A 23,096-nucleotide genomic window follows, 5' to 3' on the forward strand; every position below is an offset into this window, starting at 1 on the left:
TTTCTGAGTGCCAACATGACACCACAAGTAAAAATTTCTACACTATGAAACTTTATTTCAAGCACAAAATCATTAAAAACATTGCATAAAATTACCTTCAGGCTATGTGCATAAGATATATTTGCAACATAAATTAATTTCATTTTAGACTTGGGTTCCCTCCCCCAAATCTGATTATGTATATACAAATATTTGAAAACTCAAAATCTGAAATACTGTATCTCATCCTAAAATTTTCAGATTAAGGAATGCTCAGAAAAATCAAATAAAAGAATATTTACAATAAATAACAAAAACAGCTGGGCGTGATGGCACACGCTTATCATCCCATTACTTGGGAGGTTAAGACAGGAGGATCCAGGATCCTGGCCAGTTGTCAGCTACTCGGTGAGACCCTCTACAACTTAGTGAGACTCTGTTTCAAAATAAAGAATAAAAAATAGGGCTGGGGGTATAGCTCGGAGGTTGAATGCTCCTGGATTCAATCCCTAGTACCAAAAATAAATAAATAAGTAAATAAAAAAACCAGATGAAGTTAAAAATTGCATAATGATGAATATAACCGTAATAAAAGCTTGGAGTCTCTATTGCTTTAAGTATATGTTTATTCTATAATTAGTCCTTATATTTTTAGTTTAATAAGAATATGATACTATTAAGATTAGGCAATCCTAGAAAGAACTGATTTTATATTCAAAATCAGGACTACTAACTAAAACTTCAACTTAGTTCTGAATCTACTTAAAAAAACCACAAAAGCAAATATATAAAGCCAAGAAACCAATATAGATTTAAATAGAGGGAAAGCTCCTAGGAGACAAGACAGTCCCATTTTTATAAAATATCTAATGTTATTTAAAATAGCTTGATGGTCCAAAAAAACCAATTCACTCACTGAATAAAATTAGTTGCTATAGTTCTTGTTCTTACACCGCAACAATTATACAGTATTTCTTTTGAATTTTCTGTTTTTATTAGAAATATTAATGATTGCTATCCATAAACACGGTAAAATAAACTTGAATAAAAATGCATTTCAATCCTAGGTTTATAGCATTTATAAACTGACTCTACTACAGGTCAGGCCAGTTATTCCTACTCTGGAATCTTAACAGGAAACAGGATAAAAGCAGAAGAGCAACTAGTCTTCACAAAGGAGACAAAGGGACACAGTAGAAAGGTTTCACAATTAGATGTTTAATCCTGACTTTAACACTGCCCTGCTTTAAGGCCTGAGGTTCTCAGTGGCTTGGCTCTAAAATAAAAATAAAATAACCTGCCTCATAGTTCTTTTAAAATACAGGTAATTATAATTTATCAAATATTTAGTGAACTCCCACTACATGCCTAGTTACTACTAGAAATTTCATAGAGATTTACAAAATTTCCAAAGTAAGTTCAATAGCTAGTGATTTCATCTGGGCACCATTGTCAAGACCTTCATTGCTGGTTGTATTATAGGAGTCCTATTAATAACAACACAGTCTAAGAAATAAATTAATAATGCTTACATTTTTAAGTGTATTGCCTTAAATGAATTAAAATCACTAAATTTTACTATAAGTTCTGAAAAAGATAAAATACAGAATCTCCTTTATTCAAAAATCCAACACAAATGTACTAAATGAAATACTGTAAATCAGAGACCATCTTTTTTTTTTTTAAATTATTTTTGCAGAACTGGGGATAAAACCCAGGGGCATTGCACCTCCGAGCTACACCCCCTATGTTTTAGTCTTTTTAGTTTTTGAAACAGGATCTCACTGAGTTGCAAAGGGCATACTGCTGAGTAGCTGAGGCTATCTGAGTGGAAATGGTCATAATCCTCTCTGCCTCCGGAAAGCTGGGAGGATTACAAGCATGAGCAACCACTCCTTGCCCTTTCTCTCTCTCTCTTTTTTTTTTTTTTTTTTTGAAACCAGGTCTCACTGAGTTGCTAAGGGTCTCACTAAGTAGCTGAGGCTGGGCCAAAAGAGCAATCCTCTGATCTCTGCCTCCCCAATGCTGGGATTACAAGCATATGCCACCATGCCGAGCTCAGAGACCCATCTTAATATCTCATTATATGTTTTTTCTTTTTTCTTTTTTTTGGAGTGTGTGTTAGGGGGTGTTGGGGGCTGTAGCTTGTGTGTGGTGTTAGGAGCTGAGGCTGGCCACAAACCCAGATCTTCCTTTCTCAGCCTCCCAAGTACTGGGATTACAAGCATGTACCACCATGTCTGGCTTCATTTTAGTTTTAAACTAATAAATATTCCTTCAAAGTTAAATGGCCAGCCAGGCATGGTGGTGTACACTTGTAATCCCCGTGCTTGGGAGGCGGAGACAAGAGGATCCCACAGGTTCGAAGCCAGCTGCGCTGGCTTAAGAGACCCTGTTTTCAAACAAAAATATAAAAAATAGGTCTGGGAGTGTAGCCCGGAGGTAGAAGGGTTTCCAGGAACCCCAGTACCACCAAAAAACAAACAAACAAACAAACAAACAAAAGAAACACTTAAATGGCCAATAGAGCCATGAATTAGAATCTAATAAAGTTCATTTTAGTGATAAGAGCCTGATGGAAATTGTATATGTAGTTTTACTCTTTTTCCCTTAACCCTTATATTTGTAATATAGTATATTAAAATTACAACAAAAAGATGAAAAATTTTTGAGTTTTCCAATGTCAAGGTGACATGAAACAAGCATGTTTTACTTCCTTACCTTACCTTTTTTAAGGTTATTATATTAGGGCCTTTGATGTTTACAATCAATTTTAGGTTTATTAATTCATAAATCAAAATTTAATTTTCAGAAATTTATTTTAAATTCTTTAATCTGATCCCAAACATTTTATCAAAGATCTACCTCAGAGAGTTGTAAGGAAGATTAGAAAAAATGACTCAGAAGAAATCTAGCAGCTAAGTTTTCAATATGTGGAAGATGCTACTAAGAATAAAAAAGTCTTAAAAAGAATCATAGAAATATATGAAACTGCTTTCAGCTGCTAGTAGCAATACTGGTATTATAATTTTGACATAAATAAATATATAGAGAGAAAAGCAAACAAAATAGAGCAGGTTAAAAAACAATAAAAATAACCTAACAGTAGCCAGGCGTGGTGGTGCATGCTTGTAATCCCAGTATTAAAGAGGCTGAGACAGGAGGATGGTGGTTCGCAGACAGCCTCAGCTACTTAGTGAGGTCCTTTGCAACTCAGTGAGACCCTGTTTCAAAATAAAGAATTAAAAAATAGGACTGGGGGTGTTGCTCAGAGATAGAATGTTCCTGGGTTCCATCCCCAGTGCCTCAAAGAAAAACACCTAATAATGTTTTATTCTAGAAACTAAACATTCTAGAACCTAATGTAAGAGACACAAGCAAAATAAAAAAAGTAAGAAACCTAATAATGCCAAATTTGAATTGGAAATATCAAGTCGAGTGGGGTAGCACAAACTTGTAATCCCAGCATTCAGGAAGCGGAGATGAGAGGATCACGGTTCGCAGACAACCTCAGCTACTTAGTGAGGCCCTGTGCAACTCAGTGAGACCCTGTTTCAAAAAATAAAAAGAATTAAAAACAAAAATAGGGCCAGAGGTGTAGCTCAGCAGTAGAATGCCCCTAAACTGCAAATATAAAAGAAAAAGAGACTAAAAAATAGGACTGGGTGTGTAGCTCAGAGGTAGAATGCCCCTAGGTTCCATCCCCAGTACCCCCCACCACACACACACACAAAAGATTTGGAAATAGCAGATGAATGCATGATGAATTATACTCTTTCTAAAATGTATTTTTTTTCCCCTAGCTTTGTCCACTGACAAGGGATAGAGGTAGTAATAGTCATGAGCCCTCTAGTTTCCTGTTGTGGCATCCAAATACATTTTACACACACACACACCAAAAAAAAAAAAAAAAAAAAAAAAAAAAAACCAGCTTGGAATACATGGTTAAATGTAGTCCTAAAATAGGATAAAAAAAATAAATGTAGTAAATGATGGCAGAAAGAAAGTTCGGTTATATTAAAAAGAACTCAGAATGCAAACATGAAAGGGTTTACACTGACCAAAAATGGGACAATTTAAACATAAAAAAGACTGCAATGGATTAAAGTTAATCAAATATCTGTTTAAAATCCATGAGTTCATAATGCTACTAAAAAGAAAAAATTTGGCTGGGCATGGTGGTATACACTTGTAATCTCAATACTCAGGAGGCTGAGACAGGAGGATCGCAGGTTAGAGACCAGCCTCAACTACTTAGGCCCACCACAACTTAGCAAGACCCTGTTTCAAAATTTAAAAAAAAATGAGCTAAGGGTATAGCTTGAAGGTAGAATGTCCTGTGTTCAATCCCAGCACCGCATATAAAAAAGAAAAAAAGAAAAATCTTTAGTTCCCTGTGACTAGACACTAACTCAGTATTCTAAAAACTGATTAAAAAAAAAAAAGCACTGATCCTAGTTCTAGTACAAGCTATATCTCAAATTAGCCAAGTAACTAACTGTTGAGGGTTCTGTTATAAAAGATGTTCAAATCATAAATGGAGATAATGAAATTTGTAAACTCTAATGAAGTAATGATTTAGGTAATGATTGGCACTGGATGCTACAATCAGTGTTAACAGGCTGATGGGAAACTTTCTATTGGATGGTTCTAAAACTTTTGGTCAGTCTTTACTAAAAAAGGAATCATTAGATGTCACTGTAACTCCTAAAACACTCTAAGTAGAAAGCACTAGGTATTCTTTTTTTTTTTTTTTTTTTTTTTTTTTGCAGTACTAGGGATGGGACCCAGGGGCATTCTACCTCGGGGGTACACCCCCTGCCCTATTTTTATTCTTATTTTGAAACAGGGTCTCACTGAGTTGCAAAGAGCCTCACTAAGTATCTGAGGCTGTCCTCGAACTGTGATCCTGTTTCAGCCTCCCAAATGCTGAAATTAAAAGCGTGTGCCACCACACCCAGCTTAAGTATTCTTATTGAAATAAATTAACCCAAATTTACTGTGACCTCTAGATCTAACTACCATATTACAAAGAAGGTATAAATTAAGTGTCTCTTATTTGAAATGTTTGGAAAAAATTGTTCAGAATCTCAAATTTTTTTCTGAACTTTAAAATATCTACAATGACATAATATATCATGGTGACAGGCCTAAAACCTAAACACAGAATTTATTTATATTTTGTATACAACTTGTACACAGTCTGTAACTTTAAACAATTTTTAATAATTCTGTACACCAAGCAAAATTTCATTTGTGACATCATGTTAGCACTCAAAAAGTCTGGAAATCCGGAGCCTTTGGTTTCTGGATAACGGACACTCAATCTATAGAAGAGTATGTTAAGAGATTTCATGAATATCTGACAAACTAAATCCATAAAATGAGAAAATTTACCTGACACACCATTTGTTTTATGACAACATGTGACATGGAACTATATGACATGTAAGAAAAAGGACAGGGTAAAGATGTTGCTACAAATTAGATATCATATAAATCTCATATAAGACTTGAGACCTATCAACTTAATGTGTGGACCTTTTGTGTATGCTAACACAACAAAGTGACTACAAGAAATTAACATTAATTTCATTGAGGTTATAATTGTATTTCTGAAAACAGAAATGGATCCTCAAACTTACAGCCAGTTAATTTCTGACAAAGGTGCCAAAAAATATGCTGGAGAAGAGACACACTTTTCAACAAATAGTACTGGGAAAACTGGATATCCATATGTATAAGAATAAAATTAGTTCTTTCTCTCACCCTGAGTAAAAGTCAACTCAAAATGAATCAAAGACCTAGCCGGATGTGGTGGCGAACGCTTGTAATCCCTGCACTTCGGAGGTGGAGACAGGAGGATCACGCAGGTTCGAAGCCAGGCCGTGCTGGCTTAAGAGACCCTGTTTCCAAATAAAAAAAAAGTATAAAAAAATAGGTCTGGGAATGCAACCCGGAAGTAGAAGGGTTTCCAAGAACCCCAGTACCCCCATCCACACACAAAGAATCAAAGACCTAGAAAATGACCTAGAAACTTTGCAATAACTAGAAGAAAACATAGGACCAAATCTCTAACGTATAGGCACTGGTAGGGATTATGACAAAATTCTTTAAGCTCAGCAAATAAAACTGAGAATACATGGAGTGGCATTAATTAAAAAGCTCCTGTGCAGTAAAGGACATAATCAAGTATCTAAAGAAAGCCTAGGAGATAGGATAAAATCTTTGCTGGCTACTCCTCAAATAGAGGAATAACATATAGAATATATAAAGAGCCCACAAAGATTAACACCAAAAAACAAATAACCCAGTTTTAAAAATAGGCTATTGAAGCCTAGTGTGGTAGCACATGCTTGCAATCCCAGCATTCGGGACCCTGAGACTGAATAAAAAAATCATGGTTCACAGCCAGTCTCAGCTACTTAGTGAGGCTCTTCACAACCCAGTGAGACCATTTCAAAAATAAAAATGACTAAAAATAGGCTCGGGGTATAGCTTGAAAGTAGAATGCTCCTGGTTCCATCTCCAGTATTGCAACTAACTAACTAACTAACTAAATAAATAAATAAATAAATAAATAAAATAAATAGGCTATTGTACTGAATGAACACTTTATAAAAAATACAAATAGCCAAAAAATATTAAAAAATGCTTAACATTATTAGCAATTAGGGAAATGCAAATCAAAACTACACTGAGATTCCATCCAACTTCAATTAGAATGGCAAGAATACAAACAATAATAAACTTTGGCAAGGATATAGGGAGATAGGAACTCTTATACACAGTTGTTAGGATTGCAAATTAGCACAAGCACTATAGAGATATATATGGAGGTTCCTCAAAAGACTAACAATAGATCCACTGGAATACCAAGTGTTTACACCACTTCTCCATATTTTTACAGAAGATTTAAAGTTTGCATACTGGTAATTAACATAGTGATATATACATACTCATATTTATAATATACCATTTGTGATAGCTAAATTATAGAACCAATTAGGTATCCATCAACAGATGAAAAGATAATGATAATAGAGTATATATACACTATAAAGAATTTTACTCAGCTATAAAAATCAAAATTCCATTATTTTCTGGAAAATGGATGAAACTAGAGAATATTATGGTAACTGAGATCAACCAATCTCAGAAAGTCAAGAGTCATATGTTTTCTCTCATCTATGGAAGTTAGAATGAAAACAGAAAAAACAAAAGGAACTTTAGTTGAATGAGAATACCAGCAGAATAAGAAAAGAGACTGAGGAAAGGGGTAAGAACTAAGAAAGACAACAGTTAAAATAAAGTTATGTCCATACACTAGTACCAATATCAACTGCACTAACATTCCTGAGGAGGAATGAAGTTGGGAGCAGGGAGAGATATGGAGAGAAATGTACCAAGTCATGTATGCATGTATGAATGTATCATGTTGACCCTCATGATCATGTATAATTACAATGCACCAATAAAATTAAAAAAGAGAAGAGCACTTATCTATCAGAGATATGTGCTGATATATTTACAAAATAATGAATGCAATATCCAGAATTTCCTTTAAAATACTAAAATCTCTACTAAAAAAGTTGGAAAGGAAGTATAAATGGTAAAATATTGAGGTTAGGTTATGGGCTCATAGTAGTCTCTATCATCTCTCTTTTTCTTGTTTATGCTGAAAATCAGGTAATTAAATATTTTAAGGCAATGTATATGAAATAAAAAATCAAGTATTTTAGGCGAAATTGGTTAGCTGAATTAGCAACTACTCTTTATGTACATATATGGAAGACTAATAAGTTTTTGAAGCATCTTTAGCTGTACACAAAATTTTTCATACATCATATTATATCTTTAAGTATACCCCCTAATCTCTCTTTGGATATTAAATTCTCTGGGAGGCCAGGAATGCATTTTTCTTCTTCACCTTCTCCCCAACATTATAGCATTGAGGGTAGTAAGTTTATGATAATGAAACTGGTTCTTACACACAATTCTGTTTCTCATATAATTCAAGAAAGACCATTCACATTTATGTACACCATAAAACAAAACATTTAATGACTCAGGGTTGACAAGTTTTAAATTTTAATAATGTTAGTTTTAAAAATTAGAGAAACAATCAAGACTTACAGAATACAGTAATAGTTAGAAAAAAAATTCTTACCAAAACAATCTTCAATTCCATCATAAAGCTCATTAGATCAGCAGAGTGCTGCATTCTCTAGATCAACACATTTCCAATTAATTTAATTTCTACAATAAATATTCGCTCACTAAAAATAAAATACATCTACATCTTTAAAGTATTAGGTAGTGAAGTAATGTCAGCATCCCTACGATTCCTACCAATTTCATTAAAAAAAAAATAAAACCTTAAAATCTATTTTGGTGAGTCACTGAATTGTGTAAAAATGTCACTTAAAACTTTGCACGGTCCTTTGTTCCTTCAGTACTGTTCACTACCAAGATTAGCAAATCACATCATTATTTTATAAAAGAAGATGAAAGAGAGGGTGAAAAGAAGAGATATAAATGGAAAGAACATGAAATATTAAAAAATCAAATTTATATAATTTTAAAAATCTACTTAGCATAATGAATTAACATTTACTTATCAAAAATACAGTAAATTTTCATATTGTCCTTGACCTTAAAGACCACTAATAGGCCAAGTGTGTTGGTGCGAGCCTATAATCCCAGTACTTGAGAGGCTGAGAAAGGAGGATCATGGATTCAAGGCCAGCTCAGCATTTCAGTGAGACCCTCAAAAACTTAGCAAGACCCTGATTCAAACTAAAAAAAAACCATAGCAGGGCTCTTGTTCAGAAGTAGAATACCCCTGGAAGTGATCTCCAGTGTAGGAAAAAAAAAAAGAAATGGACCGCTGATATTTTTTATTTTTGGCCTTTCACAACTAACCTATACTAATTCATAGAAAACTATTAAATAAAATATTATAATGAAATAGTGAAAAATCCCTCTAAAATAAAATAAATATTTAAGAGTTACAGTTCCATTTCCTAGAAATATTTCATTCTTAATATAAGTACAGAAAAGAAAGAAAATAACTGAATTGTAACTTTACATAATTTCTCTAATTAAAATAAAAATACTGTGTTTTTGCTTGTTGATACTTTCACCAACACCACCCAATTCCTAAAGTTGAATGCAAATTTGTCCATTCTTTAGGTTGGAAAAATAAGAATCTAAGATATTTCAATGATACATGAAGACTTATTCATATAGTAACACAGTTTTGAGTGTACATGTTTGAAGAACATATCTTGGACTATACCTTCTTCTTCTTGGCATTTCATTTCTTTAGCTTACACATGTTCTTACATTGTTATTTATAGATAGGTAGCAAATTTTATCTAGGGTCTGCAGATACAACCCAGAGGTTAAATCCAGCACAATAACTATTTTTGTTGGTCCCATTTTAATGAAATGCAGCCATACCTATTCCTTTACCATCTGCCTATGGTTGCTTGGGTGTTAGAAGAGTACATAGTTGTGATAGAGGTTTATGGCCAACAAAGCCAACAAAGTTATCAAGCTCCTTTTACAGTTTTAGTCTGCAAACCCGTTGGCCCGTATTTAGTGAAAATAATACAAGAGAAAAATAGTAACAGTCAAATTAACTTTGGAATAAAACAAAAACTAAAACTAAAACTGGGTTCTACCTTACTAGTTGGAGGGTAGAAGTTAAGTAATTGAGAGTTTTTCTAGAAATCTTGGTCAATTCATTGTCATAAAAACAGGACATAGGGTGATAAGAAAATAGAAATTTAAACATTCCACTAACTAATATACTGTTTCATTCTGGTAGCTTGACAGTCTACCTTCTACAAAGTAGTTTATCTCTTATATTTCTTTGGACTCCATAATGCTATTATGTGAGTGATTCTCATTGCTAGTTATCACACATAAATTTGTTTTTAAGACAGAAAATAAAGCTAGACTTGGTGGTATAAGCCTGTAATCCTTCTGCTTGGAAGACTGAGCTAGGAGGATCACAGGTTCAAGAATACCCTTAATAACTTAACAAGACACTATTTCAAAGTAAAAAATAGAAAATAAAGCTGGGAGCATAGCTTGGAGGTAAAAATGCCCCTGAGTTTATTCCACGGTTAAAAAAATAGAAAATATATAGAAAATCAAGAAAAAACAAATGAAAACATACATTTCATTATTTTCATTTGCTTCAATAACATTCTTTCATTGGGGTTTTTTTGTCATTTTTAAGTTTCTCTAATTTTTTCAGAATACTCCAAACATTAAAAATAACTAAGTTAATCATGCATGCAATACTTTAGCTATATTTAACTATTCTCATGCAAGTATCCTAAGTGATCCTAAGTGATTTCTATAGAATGTATTCTTGTTGTTAATCTAGAACCAAAATACCATTTTGCCATAGATATCCTATAGCTCTAAATAGATCTGATTTTTTTTTAATCACCACTAGTCAGTCTCAACAGATATATCACCCAGGAAGTGATGGACAAAGATAAGGCTGAATCCATTTCAAGGACCTAAAGTCTGAAAGATGTAAATCAGTTTCCACACAAATGCTGTCCAAAGACCTGCTAAAAATTCCATTTTTAGGTAAAATATAAATCCTTAAAATATTTGATAATTGGAATTAAAAGTTACAAAACTCAAAATATTAAACCCATTTGTTACAGCAGTCTGCAAAGCAGGTCTTTAAAGAGTAAATTTAGTAATTTTTTATCCTCACCAGAGACATAAACCTTTTAAAAGACTTACCTGTTGGACTATCTGATGATATTCACTAAGTATAGTTCTCAGCTGCCAACTGCATAGTAATCTAAATTTTTAAAAAGATGAAATGGTTTATTAATTGTTAAAATTAAAAGAAAATTTGTATGCTAGTACAAACATGCACATACAATCAAAAGAATGACATAAACATAATTCTAAGTTAATAAAATTAACTGTTGAAAGTCTAGTCTTCAAACTGCATTAATTTTACTTTGAAATATAAATAACCACAACCACTAACTTACACACAAACAGAACATCTTTTTTTTAACTTTAACGTATTCAAAGTCATTTTCTACTGAACTAGATTCTTCTTCATATTTAACTTGTATTAACTTTAAACTTGTATTTGGTTTTTTGTTTTTTGTTTTTTATGGTACTGGGGTTCCTGGAAGCCCTTCTACCTCCGGGCTACACTCCCAGACCTATTTTTTTACATTGTTATTTGGAAACAGGGTCTCCTAAGCCAGCGCGCGGCTGGCTTCGAACCTGCGCGATCCTCCTGTCTCTGCCTCCCAAGCGCGAGGATTACAAGCGTGCGCCACCACGCCCGGCTAAACTTGTATTTGAAAAGCATATGAAGTAACATATTCTTCTTTAAATTCAAGATTAATGTAACTAACAAGGCACCATGGTAAATGCATGTAACCCAAACACTTGAGAGGCTGAGACAGGAGGAATGCAGGTTTGAAGCCAGCCTCAGCTAACTAAAAAGACACTTAGCAATTTAGCAAGATACTGTTTCAAAATAAGAAATAAAAAAGGCTGGGCATGTAGCTTGGAGGTACAATGCCCAAGGGTTTGATTCCCAGTACTACACACACACAAATAAAAAACGCAAATTAACATAACTAAGAGAATTCACACCTTGAGCTCTGTAAGTAGTGGTAAGTTAAAATTCAACTGCCTAGCATCTCATCTCAACTGTGCTCTCAGTATTGGTAGGTAAGTAATTTTTCTAAAGAATTACAGAAAATTGCTTAAAGTAGGGAAGTCTCTTGAGTTTTCTCAGCTATCACCTTTTGAAACCATCACAAATCCCTTCATTTTGGGACTGTTAAATCTAATACTCATCCAACTGTGCCTGGTAACCAAGATCTTGCCCAGGTGTGCATTTCATCCTTTGCTAACAACTTGATCATGAATTATCCTTTTACTTTGGTATTCTTATTTTCTGCAAGTTTTTCCTTCCTAATGAAATAATTTGCTTTAGTGTATATCATCTTTTAAAACATCAGAACTCTACTTTGAGTGTATACTCTTGCTTAGCCTCTCCTTTTCTTCAAAGTAGCTTCTACTTTTCTACTTTCTACCTACTCGTCCAGCCCCAAACACAACACAACCTGGTTTCTGCCACTGTACAAAATCTATTCGATCCTGCCTCTTTCTACAATCATCAGCACTATGGCTTCTTTCTTTCAGCTGCAATAAAGCTTTAGAGATAGTACTGTGTAAAATTCCCTTACTTTTCTAGTCAGTCCTAGTCTTCTAAGTTGACCTTCTCTACCTACCAGTCCTTCAAATGTTCCTTAGCCCTCAAGGTCCTGTGACTGCAGTTGTCCTTTCACCCCACTAATTAGAAACTAGAAAATCTATTCATACTCATGCCTTCAAATCTTAAGCCAGCTGTGACTTCCACATCCATCTTCACTCCAAGCTACATACTTAAGTTCACATACTATTACCTACTAAAGAATTCCTTTTGATATTTTACACTCACTATGCCTTAAAACAATTACCTTCTACTTTTCCATCTGTGAATTTAGTCATCTGAGCCAGGAACTTGGAAAGCATCCTCTATTCCTCTTTCTCTCTTACCTCCAATTCCAATCAGTCACAAAATTCAATCAATTCTACTCATAAATATCTCTTTTACCTCCACTCTAGAGATATTTAGGGGAACTGATATCTGGAGCAATGCCTAAATACCTAGTTTGATGTCCTGACTAGTCTAGTCTTCACTTGTACCTAATTTATACAAAGATTCTTCCCATATTATACTACATATAAATAATGTCAATAAAAAGATGATTGGGTAAAAGTCTTCAAATGCTTTAGTATTCTGCCCTTATACACCTATCCAGTACTTGCTAGAGAAGTATATGTAATTACTATGTACTACTTTAAACGAGACAGAATGTGTTATACTCTTTTTTTTTAAATATACTGGGGATTGAGTCCAGGAGCATTCTACCTCCAAGCTACAACCTCAGCCCCATTTTTTATTCTTTATTTTGAAACAGGCTCTCGCTAAGTTGAAGATGTATTATCTCTGAAAAACACTTATTAGATAAATTGTTTACAAATGTTATGTTGGTTTGGAAAATTCTGAAATTTGGGGGTATATTTACAACATTTTATTGATAAACATTTTAGAGGAAACTCTAGTCACCAGAATTCTTTATATCTGATTGCCTAACACACCAAGATATATGCATATAACTAAACACATTACCTTGCATTCTTCATCTGTAAATCTTCAGGCAATAATATTTTAAGGTGGAAGTCTCTTCCCTATGAAAATATTAAAAATATTTGCTCAAATTTTCATCATTAAGTTAATGCTAAGAGAAGTTAAACATAAAATCACATCTAAAAGGGAAAATTTCCTTTGTTTTCAATAAGGTATCAACTTTATCCCAACTTGTCATAATTGGAAAATACTTTCCATTTGGGGGAAATTCTTAGAAAATGTATGTCAAAATCTTTAAAATTATTAGAAATCAAAATATTAAGACCTTGTCTTTAAAATGAAAATACTTCATAAAGATAAGAAATACTACATGGAAATTGTAAACAGACATATTAAAGAAATTTAAATGTTCTCAGGAGATAAACTTACAAAAAAAGAAATTCCTTCAAGTTGCTTTGGATATAAAAAAATTACATGCAAAAAAATCACAATATACTATAGGTTTCATGCTTACAACTTATTTTCTAAATTTTAGTAAAACAGAAATATACTGTTATACAATCTAAATATTTAGACATAAACTAGGTATTTTCATTAACTAGAGTATGTTTAATTCTTCCATAGTAGTGAACCTTTAATAAATAAAATCAATATATTATTTTAACAAAAACATTCACTAACTATACATTTGAATATACAGAATTTTATTCAAGAGTCTAAGGAATTTTATTTAAGAGTCTAAAGAAAGAAAAAGGTATTCTCTGAGAAATATATCTAGTTTTACTTTCTTTGGAAAGTGGATGGGTAAGCAGTTTAAACTTTGTAACTTAAATAGGATAATACATGTGAAATTTGAGCAAAAATAAGCAGAAAAAGACAAACAGAAATGTAATCTTTTACTCCAACAGTATAAAATGAAAAGAGTAATAAAATTCTCAAAAAAACAATTACCATGTGGAATTTTAGCACAGTCTCCCTCAAAGCAGATTCAAAAACAGAAGAACACAATTAAATGTACCCCATAACCTTTACTTTCATGGTAATATTACAGTTCTGACTTTCATTACATTTAAATGTCCTTTTAAAAAAATGAAACAAAATGTACTACTGACCTTTTCAAAGGTCAAGTAACAATAATTCACTATTTCATTAAAACACTAAAAGGTATTATGTAGTAACTTTAACCTAACTTTATAGACATCCCTTACATGGGTGTAAGAACAATCTGGAATTCACAACTTATATGACAAATACTAAAAAATAAAATTCCAAAATCCCTTATTTGTGAAACCCTGCTATTTAAAGGGCAAATGCCATATCATATATCACAATACTTTTCTAGCTTCAGAAAATATCCAAAATTAGGCTTTTTGTAGTTAAAAGCATATAAAAATATTAATTGTTCTCAAAAAGCATATTTTCCATGCTTATAGGAAACACAAATACTGAAAGTTGCCTAAACCTGAATTTGCCTATGCATCCTACCAAAAAACTATAAAAATCAATATTATGAACGAATAAAACCACAAAAAAAACAATGTCTTCAAGCAGAAGACAAACAACATGATAAACTTCAATTATTTGTAGGAAGAAAACTAAAAATCACTTTTCAGTAGAGTCTACTCTGGGGCTTCTACAGCAATGACCGTTTAGAGTGTTATTGGGTTCAGAAAAAGAAAAATCACAGATGAGAAAAGAGAGGATTGAACTATATGCAAAGCTATTAATAAAGAATTTTAGTAGGCCATACATGGTGGTGTACACTTGTAATACCAGTACTTAAGACAAGAGGATCACAGGTTCAAGGCCAGCCTACAGTAACTTAAGGAGATCCTATATCAAAGTTTAAAAATACATATATAAAGGGCTGTGAGTATAGCTTAGGGGTAGAAGACCCCTGAGCTCAATCTCCAGTAGTACAACCAATCATTCACTCAACCAATCAATGTCATCTTCATAGAACAGAGAATTACCTATAAAGAGGAGACTTAATACAGATCCAGAGTCAAGGAGACAGTCTTGGAAAGAAAATATTTTAAGAGTAAAAGATGGTTAAAAGGAAGGTAGATACACCTTTTGAAACTGGGTGTTAGAGAAAAAAGAAGGGTAGGAAACTTAGGCTCTTTAGTGAGAAAACAAAACATGCCATTCTCTTTTCCCCAAAATCATTCATTAAATAAAATGCACTATCCCTCACCAATTGAAGACTGTATTCTTTTTTGTGGTGCTGCAGATTAAACCAAGTGGCATTCTATATCTGAGTTATACCCTTGCCATATTTTGTTTTATTTCATTTTTATTTGGAGACAGGGTCTCACTAAATTCATGACAGCCTTTCAGTAAGTTGCTAAGGCTTTGAATCTGTAATCCAACTGTCTCCATTTTCCAAATAATGAGGTTACAGGTTTGTGCCACTTTGTCCGGCTTGAAGACCATATTCTTGAACTGAAATTTTATAAGTTATTGTCAAAAGCCACAGTGTTCACAAAAACAAAGAGTGTCTTTATCAATCTAAAGCTACAATGACACAAAAACAGAAAATGAGAATCATGACAGACCCCATCAGAATGGAACCCAGACATTATAAACAAATTAAAATACTGAGTAAAATATCATTAAGTAAGCATTTGTACACAGATTCAGACTTTTTTTGTGTGTGTGTGTGTGTGGTACTGCGGGTAGAACCCATGGGCTTTTCTACCTCTGAGCTATACTCCCAGACCTATTTTATAGTTTATTTGGAAACAGGTTCTCACTAAGTTGCTGAGAGCCTCACTAAGTAGCTGAGGCTAGCTTTGAACCTGTGCTATCCTCCTGTCTCAGCCTCCCAAGCCCTGGGATTACAAGCATGTGCCACCATGCCCGGCTAAATTCAGACATTTATAAACTAAAACCAGAAAGTATAAGATTTTAAGAAAGCAACAGCAATAAATAAATGAGCTAAGAAGAGAAATGAAGAGACAAAATTATATAAAAATATGATAATAAATTAAAAAGTACTCAAAGGAAGAACAGGTAGTTAAATTAGAATTTCATAAGAAGCAAAGAAAAAAGAAAAAAATACCAAATGAGGAAAAAACTTAAAGACCATCAGAGAAAAATGGCTTAAGTGGAAAGTAGGCAGTGTCCAATTGTATGTAACTGGAGGAATTGAAAAAGAGGAAAAAAATAGTAAAAAAGAATATTTAAAAATACAATCCAAGCCAGAAGTGGTGGCGTATGCCTGTAATACCAGTTCTTGGGAGGCTAAGACAAGAGGATCAAGGTTCAAGTCCTGCCTTAGTTACTTAGTGAGACCCTGTTTCAAAGTAAATAATAAAAAATAGGGCCAAGATGTAGCTTAGAGGTAGAATACCCCTGGGTTCAATCCCCATTACTGCAAAAAATAAATAAATAAAATTACAATCCAAGTACACTTTCTCAAAATCCACATAACTAAAAGGACAACTGGACACATGAGAAAAGTGACTCATAACAATTTGCTCTGAGATATATCTTAATAGACAAACTTTAAAAATAATGAAAAAGTCCAGAGGTTCTAGAAAAAGGAGCATATAACTTATACGGACAACAGAGTAAGACTGACTGAGTCTGAACTAGGATGAAAAAAAAAAAAAAGAAACAAAGCAAGAATGAAATTGAATTTTTTTTTTTTTTTTTTTTTTTTGGCAGTACTGGGGATGGAACTCAGGGGCATCCTACCTCTGAGCTATACCCCCAGCCCTATTTTTTATTCTATATTTTGAAACAGTGTCTCACTAAGTTGCAAAGGATCTCACTAAGTAGCTGAGGCTGTAGCAAATCCGGATCCTCCTGTCTCAGCCTCCCAAATGCTGGGATTACAAATTGTGTGCCACCATGCCTGGCTTGGAATTGAAATTTTAAGAAACTGAAGGGTTTCTACTTCTAGGCATGATGAGTAACACAGGCAGGATTTACTTTTCTACTTTAAGTAAAAAACTAAAGATATACAATGATGATTTTCAGATATCAAACAATAGGCAGCACAGGAAATTGATCCTTAAAAGAAGAAAACAAATGAAAAAATACTTATAATTGCTCAGCCTTACTGCATGGAAACAGGCCACAAAGAAAGAATGAAAACAAATAGAGCCTGACATCCTCCTTTATTTAAGCTGGGGGTTAGGGGAGCAAAGCCTGTAAAATTCACAGTCAAGAAAAAACAAGGAGAAAGATGCATAGAGAGCAGACAATTACACAGAGAGAACTCTAGAGAATTTCAGAGGTTTCCTTATATCTAGTCTTCAGTGAGTACTGTTTGCCACATGGGCATGAGAAACCACTCAAAGCTGCAAACCATAAGAACAGAGAATGTAAATACTATAGGAATGGAATATGTAAATTGAGTACTCAAAGGGTTTTGCCTGAGTGACACAACCAAATTAAATTCTACCTGGTTTTGCCTAACAAAATTTAAAAGCAAACCTTAAAAAGATCCAATTCTTTCCAAGTAATTTAACTGCAACTCACAACAAATCTCAAGAATATTCAGAAAATAAAAATAGCATGCGCCAGGTAGAATTCATGTTTGGCACCCAATTACAGTATCTAGAGAGAAAAATAATAAGACCCATAATGAGGGGAGAAAATTTTGAGAAAAAGAGATGCAAAAATAACAGATGATAGAACTAATTAAAAATTAAAATCTTTACAACTATATTTCAAATGTTCAAGGAGTTAAAGGAAAGAATAATCACACTAAACAGAAGCAGGCAAAATATAAAAATTTCAAATCAAAGAAGAAAAAACATAACATTTGAAATAAAAAGTATACAGGATGGTAGAAACAGCATATGCAACCTTGAAAAAGAGGATATTAGTGTACTTAGAGACAGTATAATTGAACATATCCAAAATAATACAGGAAAAGACTGGGGTGAAAAAAAATGAATGGACCTTTAGTAATATGTGAGAACTTAAAATGGCCTACTATGCATACATGTTTTTGAAGTCCCCAACACATATAAGAATAAAAAAAAAGATATAATGACTGATGTTCTTCCCTATATTCAATGAAAACACACACTCACAGATCCACGAAGTTCTACAAACCCTATAATGAAAAACATGAATGCCCCATCAAGGTACAACAAAATTTAATTGGCTGAAATCAGTGATAAAAACAAAAAGCATAAAAGCAGCCAAAAGAAAAACAATATACAACAATATATACATAAACATACATATATATGTATACACACAGTAAGAAACTCCCTGGAAACTGATAAGATGCTAGTATCATGTCCCTGGACTTCCCAGCCCCCAGAATTGTTAACTAAACAAACTTGTGTTATTTATAAATTACATAGTTATACCAATAGAAAACAGACTAGGATAAACATACAACAATAAGCTGACAAATAAGATGAACCCAAGTTATAAAAAATAAGCAATGCAAAATGCAAAATATTGAAAAAAGTTAAAGAAAATACACTGGACAAAAAGAAAACAAACAGCAGAACAATAGATTTAAACCCAACAATATCAATAATCACAATAAATATAAATGGTCTAAGAAACTCCAAATAAAAGTCAGTGGTTTTCAGGTTGCATAAAAAAGCAAAGTTCAGAAGAAATCCACTTGAGATTTAAAGACAGAAATAAGATTAAAAAGTGGAAAAATAAACTATAAAAAAACCAAAAGAAAGCTAAAATCACTATATTAATATCAGAATATAATACAAATTTCAGAAAAAAGATTACTAGGGATAAAGGGGTCATTTCATATAATCATAAAGATATCACTTTATAAAACTATTAAAACCTTAAGTTTATGTTCCTAATAGCAAAACATTAAAATATATGAAGAAAAACTGATAAAAATGAAAGCAGAAATTCAAAAGCTTGTTCTATCAGTTCTGTCAGTTAATGAGAGGATTTGGAGACTTTAATACATCCTCTCCTTAAATGACAGAACAAACAGACACACACAAAAACAGGATATAGAAAATATGAATAGCATTATAAATCATCTTGACCTGACATTTATAGAACACTCCACCCAACAGCAACAGAAACACTATATGCCAGCCAGGGACAGTGGCAAACACTTGTAATCCCAGTACTTGGGAGGCTAAGACAGGAAGATTTTATGTTCAAGACCAGCAGTAGGGAGATCCTGTTTCAAAATAAAAAATAAGTCTGGGGGTGTAGCTCAGAGGTAGAATACCATTAGGTTCAGTCCCCAGTAACACACACAGTATGTCAGTATAGAATACTGTAAAAGCAGATATGAGAGATAAATACAAATCCTTAAACACATAAATAAAAATGTGTCCTTACTGGGACAACATGAGCATCAAAATACAGAAATAATAATAAAATAATAATAAGAATAAATCAACTGATAAACTTTTGCACCCATGGGTCTAGTCTAGTAAAGATTACTAACTCAAGCAAAAGTCAAGGGATGCTAAAATATCCCCCCAGAAGGGCTTCCAGGAACCCCAGTACCACACAAAAAATAAAAAAATTTAAAAAAATTAAAAAAATTAAGTATCAAGGTCATAGCCATGTATAGTGGCACACATCTGTAATACCAATACTTGGGAGGCCGAAACAGAAGGGTTGTAGGTTCGAAGCCAGTCTTAGCAAACTTGTGAGACCCTGTTGCCAAATAAGAAATAAAATTGGTCTGAGGGTGTTGGTTGGAGGTAGCATGCCCCTGGGTTCAATCCCCAGCACTAGAAAAAAAAAAAAAAAAAAAAATCAAGTTCATGAAAACAATGACTGAGAACTATTCCAGGTTAAAGAGATATAGAGGATGGAGGAAGTAAAAAGTGTGTAACTGTGCCATAAATAAAATTGAATATGTCCTTTTTAGTAATTGTACTGAGGTCATGTATGGGTGTATCCTTGTTCTTATGAAATGTATGCTGAAGGTTTTAGAGATAATGGGGTAGCATGTCTATACATTAATCTCAAAAGGTTCAGAAAATGTATATATGCACCCACCTACATTCCAAGTATATATTTTATGCTCTCAGAATAAGTCACAAAGGGAAAATGAAAACGAGTGAATTTGAATAAGGAGTATACTAAAAGCTTTTGTTTATTCATGCTAATTTTCAGTAAACTTGAAATATATAAAAGTATTTTTAGACAAATGAATAATGTGTAGAATAGAGGTGTGTGGCACACACGGGTAATTCCAGCTACTAAGGAGGCTGAGACAGAAAGATTCCAAGTTCTGGGCCAGCCTAGGCAACTTAGTCAGGACTTCTGCCAAAAATAAAAATTCAAAAGCCGGGCATGGTGGCGCACACTTGTAATCCCTGCGGTTGGGAGGCGGAGACAGGAGGATCGCGCAGGATCGAAGCCCCTCGCTGGCGTAAGAGAACCTGTTTCCAAATAAAAATATAAAATTGGTCTGGGAGTATAGCCCGGACGAAGAAGGGTGCCATCCCCAGTACCACCAAAAAAAAAAAAAAAAAAAATCAAAAAGGGCTAAAAACATAGGTCATCTGGTAGAGCTTTGCCTTTGCATGCTGGAGTTCAATATCTAGTACCTAGTACCACTACATAAATAATCTGCTTAGGAAAGTTACAATTCTTAATTGTCGCTAAGTTAAATGTCATGAAAAATTCGTATTCATCTAACAGCTAGCTGCCTATGTTCTCTAAAGGGCTTTAGCAGATACAAACACATAAGACTTTCCTTAAAAAGTGCCTATTAGGTATAACAGGGTTGGGGTTGGGGGTAATTAATACTTTTTCAGCTTTTCTAAAGGATGTAATTGTACCAGTAATAAAATTTGAATGTGGACTCTCACACAAGGTATTAAGATTAAACGTCCTGATTTTAGTAAACTGTACTGTGATGTATGAATCCCCACGCTATTACGATTTCCTACAAAACATCGCAACTGGAGGTATTTAGGTTATCGGATTTGGCAGAGACAAACTGAGGATTTCCTCCAAAATATTATTTTCTGTGTGGGCGGGGTGGGGTATTGGGGACTGGACCTAGGGTCATTCCACCTCCGAGGCAGACGCCTCCGGTCCTTTTTTATTTTTTTTAAGGTCTCTAGGTTGCTGAGAGTCTGGGTAAATTGCTGAGGCTGGCCTCTAACCTCCTGCCCCAGCCTCCCACATCCTGGGATGGCTGGCATGCGGCAGGGCGCCCGGCACAAACTACTCTTGGACGCAGAGCGCGGGCTCAGGCTCCCGCTGCCCGGGCCGGCGCCTTCCAGTCCTCCTGGCCCCGCGGCCTCGAGCCGTCCCTCTCAGGCCCGGGGGAAAAGAGCTACAGCCCGGCGCGTACCTGAGCCGAAATGAATCCCTCATACACAGTTTTCGCCCGATTCTGGGGCAAAAGCAGGGGGAACCCGCGCAACAGGTCGCTGCCCGCAGACGCCATAGCAGAACCGCGCATGCGCAGCCCAAGACGCCGCGGCGGGAAAAGCCTCACACCCGGGAGGAAACGCGACTGGCGGGCGGGGCGGGGAGGGGAGGGGCGGGGCCGGAGGGAGCGGGCGGGGCCGGAGGGGCGGGGCCGGAGGGAGCGGGCGGGGCCGGAGGGAGCGGGCGGGGCGGGCTCTACTCACAGGAGCCTCTGGGGCTTGATTGTCCCAACACCTCTGGTGATGAGTTTCCTTTTATAGAAAGATGGCAACCGTTTTGTGCAAAGGTGATTAAGATATGCCCTTTCCATCTTTTGGGGTTTTTTTTGGTTTTTTTGGCAGTACTGGGGATGGAACTCTGGGGCATTCTACCTCCAAGCTACGCCTCCAGCCCTTTTTAAAAAATTCTTTATTTTGAAACAGAGTCTCACTGAGTTGCAAAGGGCCAAACTGAGTAGCTGAGGCTGTCCTTGAACGGAGATCTTCCTGTCTCAGCCTCTCAAATGCTGGGATTACAAGCGAACGCCACCACGCCCGGCAGCCCCTTTCCATCATAATTGACCCAGAAATGAACTTGGACTTTTGAAGATGCTTAAAGTTTGAAAAATTTCCCATTCTGGATATTTAGGGGAAGCAAGAATGCGGCCACAGTGCTTGGATAAAAGTTACACTAAACAGTGATTCTCGAGATTGGATCCTGAAAACTAGTAGCAACAGTAGCACCCAGGCAGTTTATAGAAATGCAGATATTCACTCTGGGTCTTCAGGACATATTACCTCAAAACCTAGCACCTGGGCATTTGAGAAAACACAACCTAGAAGGGTCATACTAACCTCTCTCATTTTTGTCCCCTAAAGCGAGTCATAAGACCCTCATTCCAGAGAACCGTTTCTGTACCTAAAGGAAAGGAAGATCCTTATCTCTAGGGACACAGAGGAGAATTTCTCAGGTCACTATCATGCACTACTATCATTTACCCCCTTTGTCTAACCATAGGGCCTCATGACTGCCTACTCTTCATTAGAAGTATAAACATATTCAAAAGAACACAGATTTCTCTGTTTGGGTCTTCATTTGTAAGATACCCATACCATGTAAACATATTAAAAGTTTAAATACTTTCCCCTTGTTAACCTATCTTTTTTTTTTTTCTTTAATAGAGACCTTAGTCATGAACCTAATAATAGGAAAAATACTCATGGCCTAATTCGAACCTAGGCATTTAACTCTGGGAATAGGCCCCAGCAGTGTGTGTTTTAACAAGCCCTCCAGGTTTTCCTTATATATGTAAGCTAAAGTTTGAGAACCTCTGTGTGAGCATAACACCTATTCAATTAGGCAACTCAGTCTTTAAGAATGACTATGCTACACATTTTATAATGTGAATAAGTTGAAGGCTGTACAATAATGGGATCAACACAAAGGTCAAGAGTTCATATAGCCCCTTACCTCAAGCTGTTTATAATTCACTTATGAATTGAGACCTTTTTAATTTTCAGTACCTTCCTCCTAACCACCATGTTTTCTCTGTAGAACTTCAACTCTTCCC

The 23,096-nt window shown here is 34.7% G+C and overlaps 1 protein-coding gene across 2 annotated transcripts in view; it reads right to left on the reverse strand.

Annotated features, from left to right (window-relative positions):
* FANCL (FA complementation group L) overlaps positions 1-21,563 on the reverse strand; it is a gene marked incomplete at both ends in the record, with an annotated part of 84,043 nt that extends 62,480 nt beyond the window's left edge. For both annotated transcript variants that reach the window (XM_080711796.1, XM_080711795.1), the window contains 4 exons: positions 8,150-8,206; positions 10,756-10,816; positions 13,226-13,284; positions 21,468-21,563. In XM_080711796.1, coding sequence (XP_080567922.1) covers positions 8,150-8,206; positions 10,756-10,816; positions 13,226-13,284; positions 21,468-21,563 — 273 coding nt within the window. The remainder of the gene's footprint in view (positions 1-8,149; positions 8,207-10,755; positions 10,817-13,225; positions 13,285-21,467) is intronic.
* Positions 21,564-23,096: the final 1,533 nt, after the last annotated feature.

Source organism: Muscardinus avellanarius (assembly GCF_963383645.1).
Source record: "Muscardinus avellanarius genome assembly, chromosome: 15".
Classification (NCBI taxonomy): Eukaryota; Metazoa; Chordata; class Mammalia; order Rodentia; family Gliridae; genus Muscardinus; species Muscardinus avellanarius.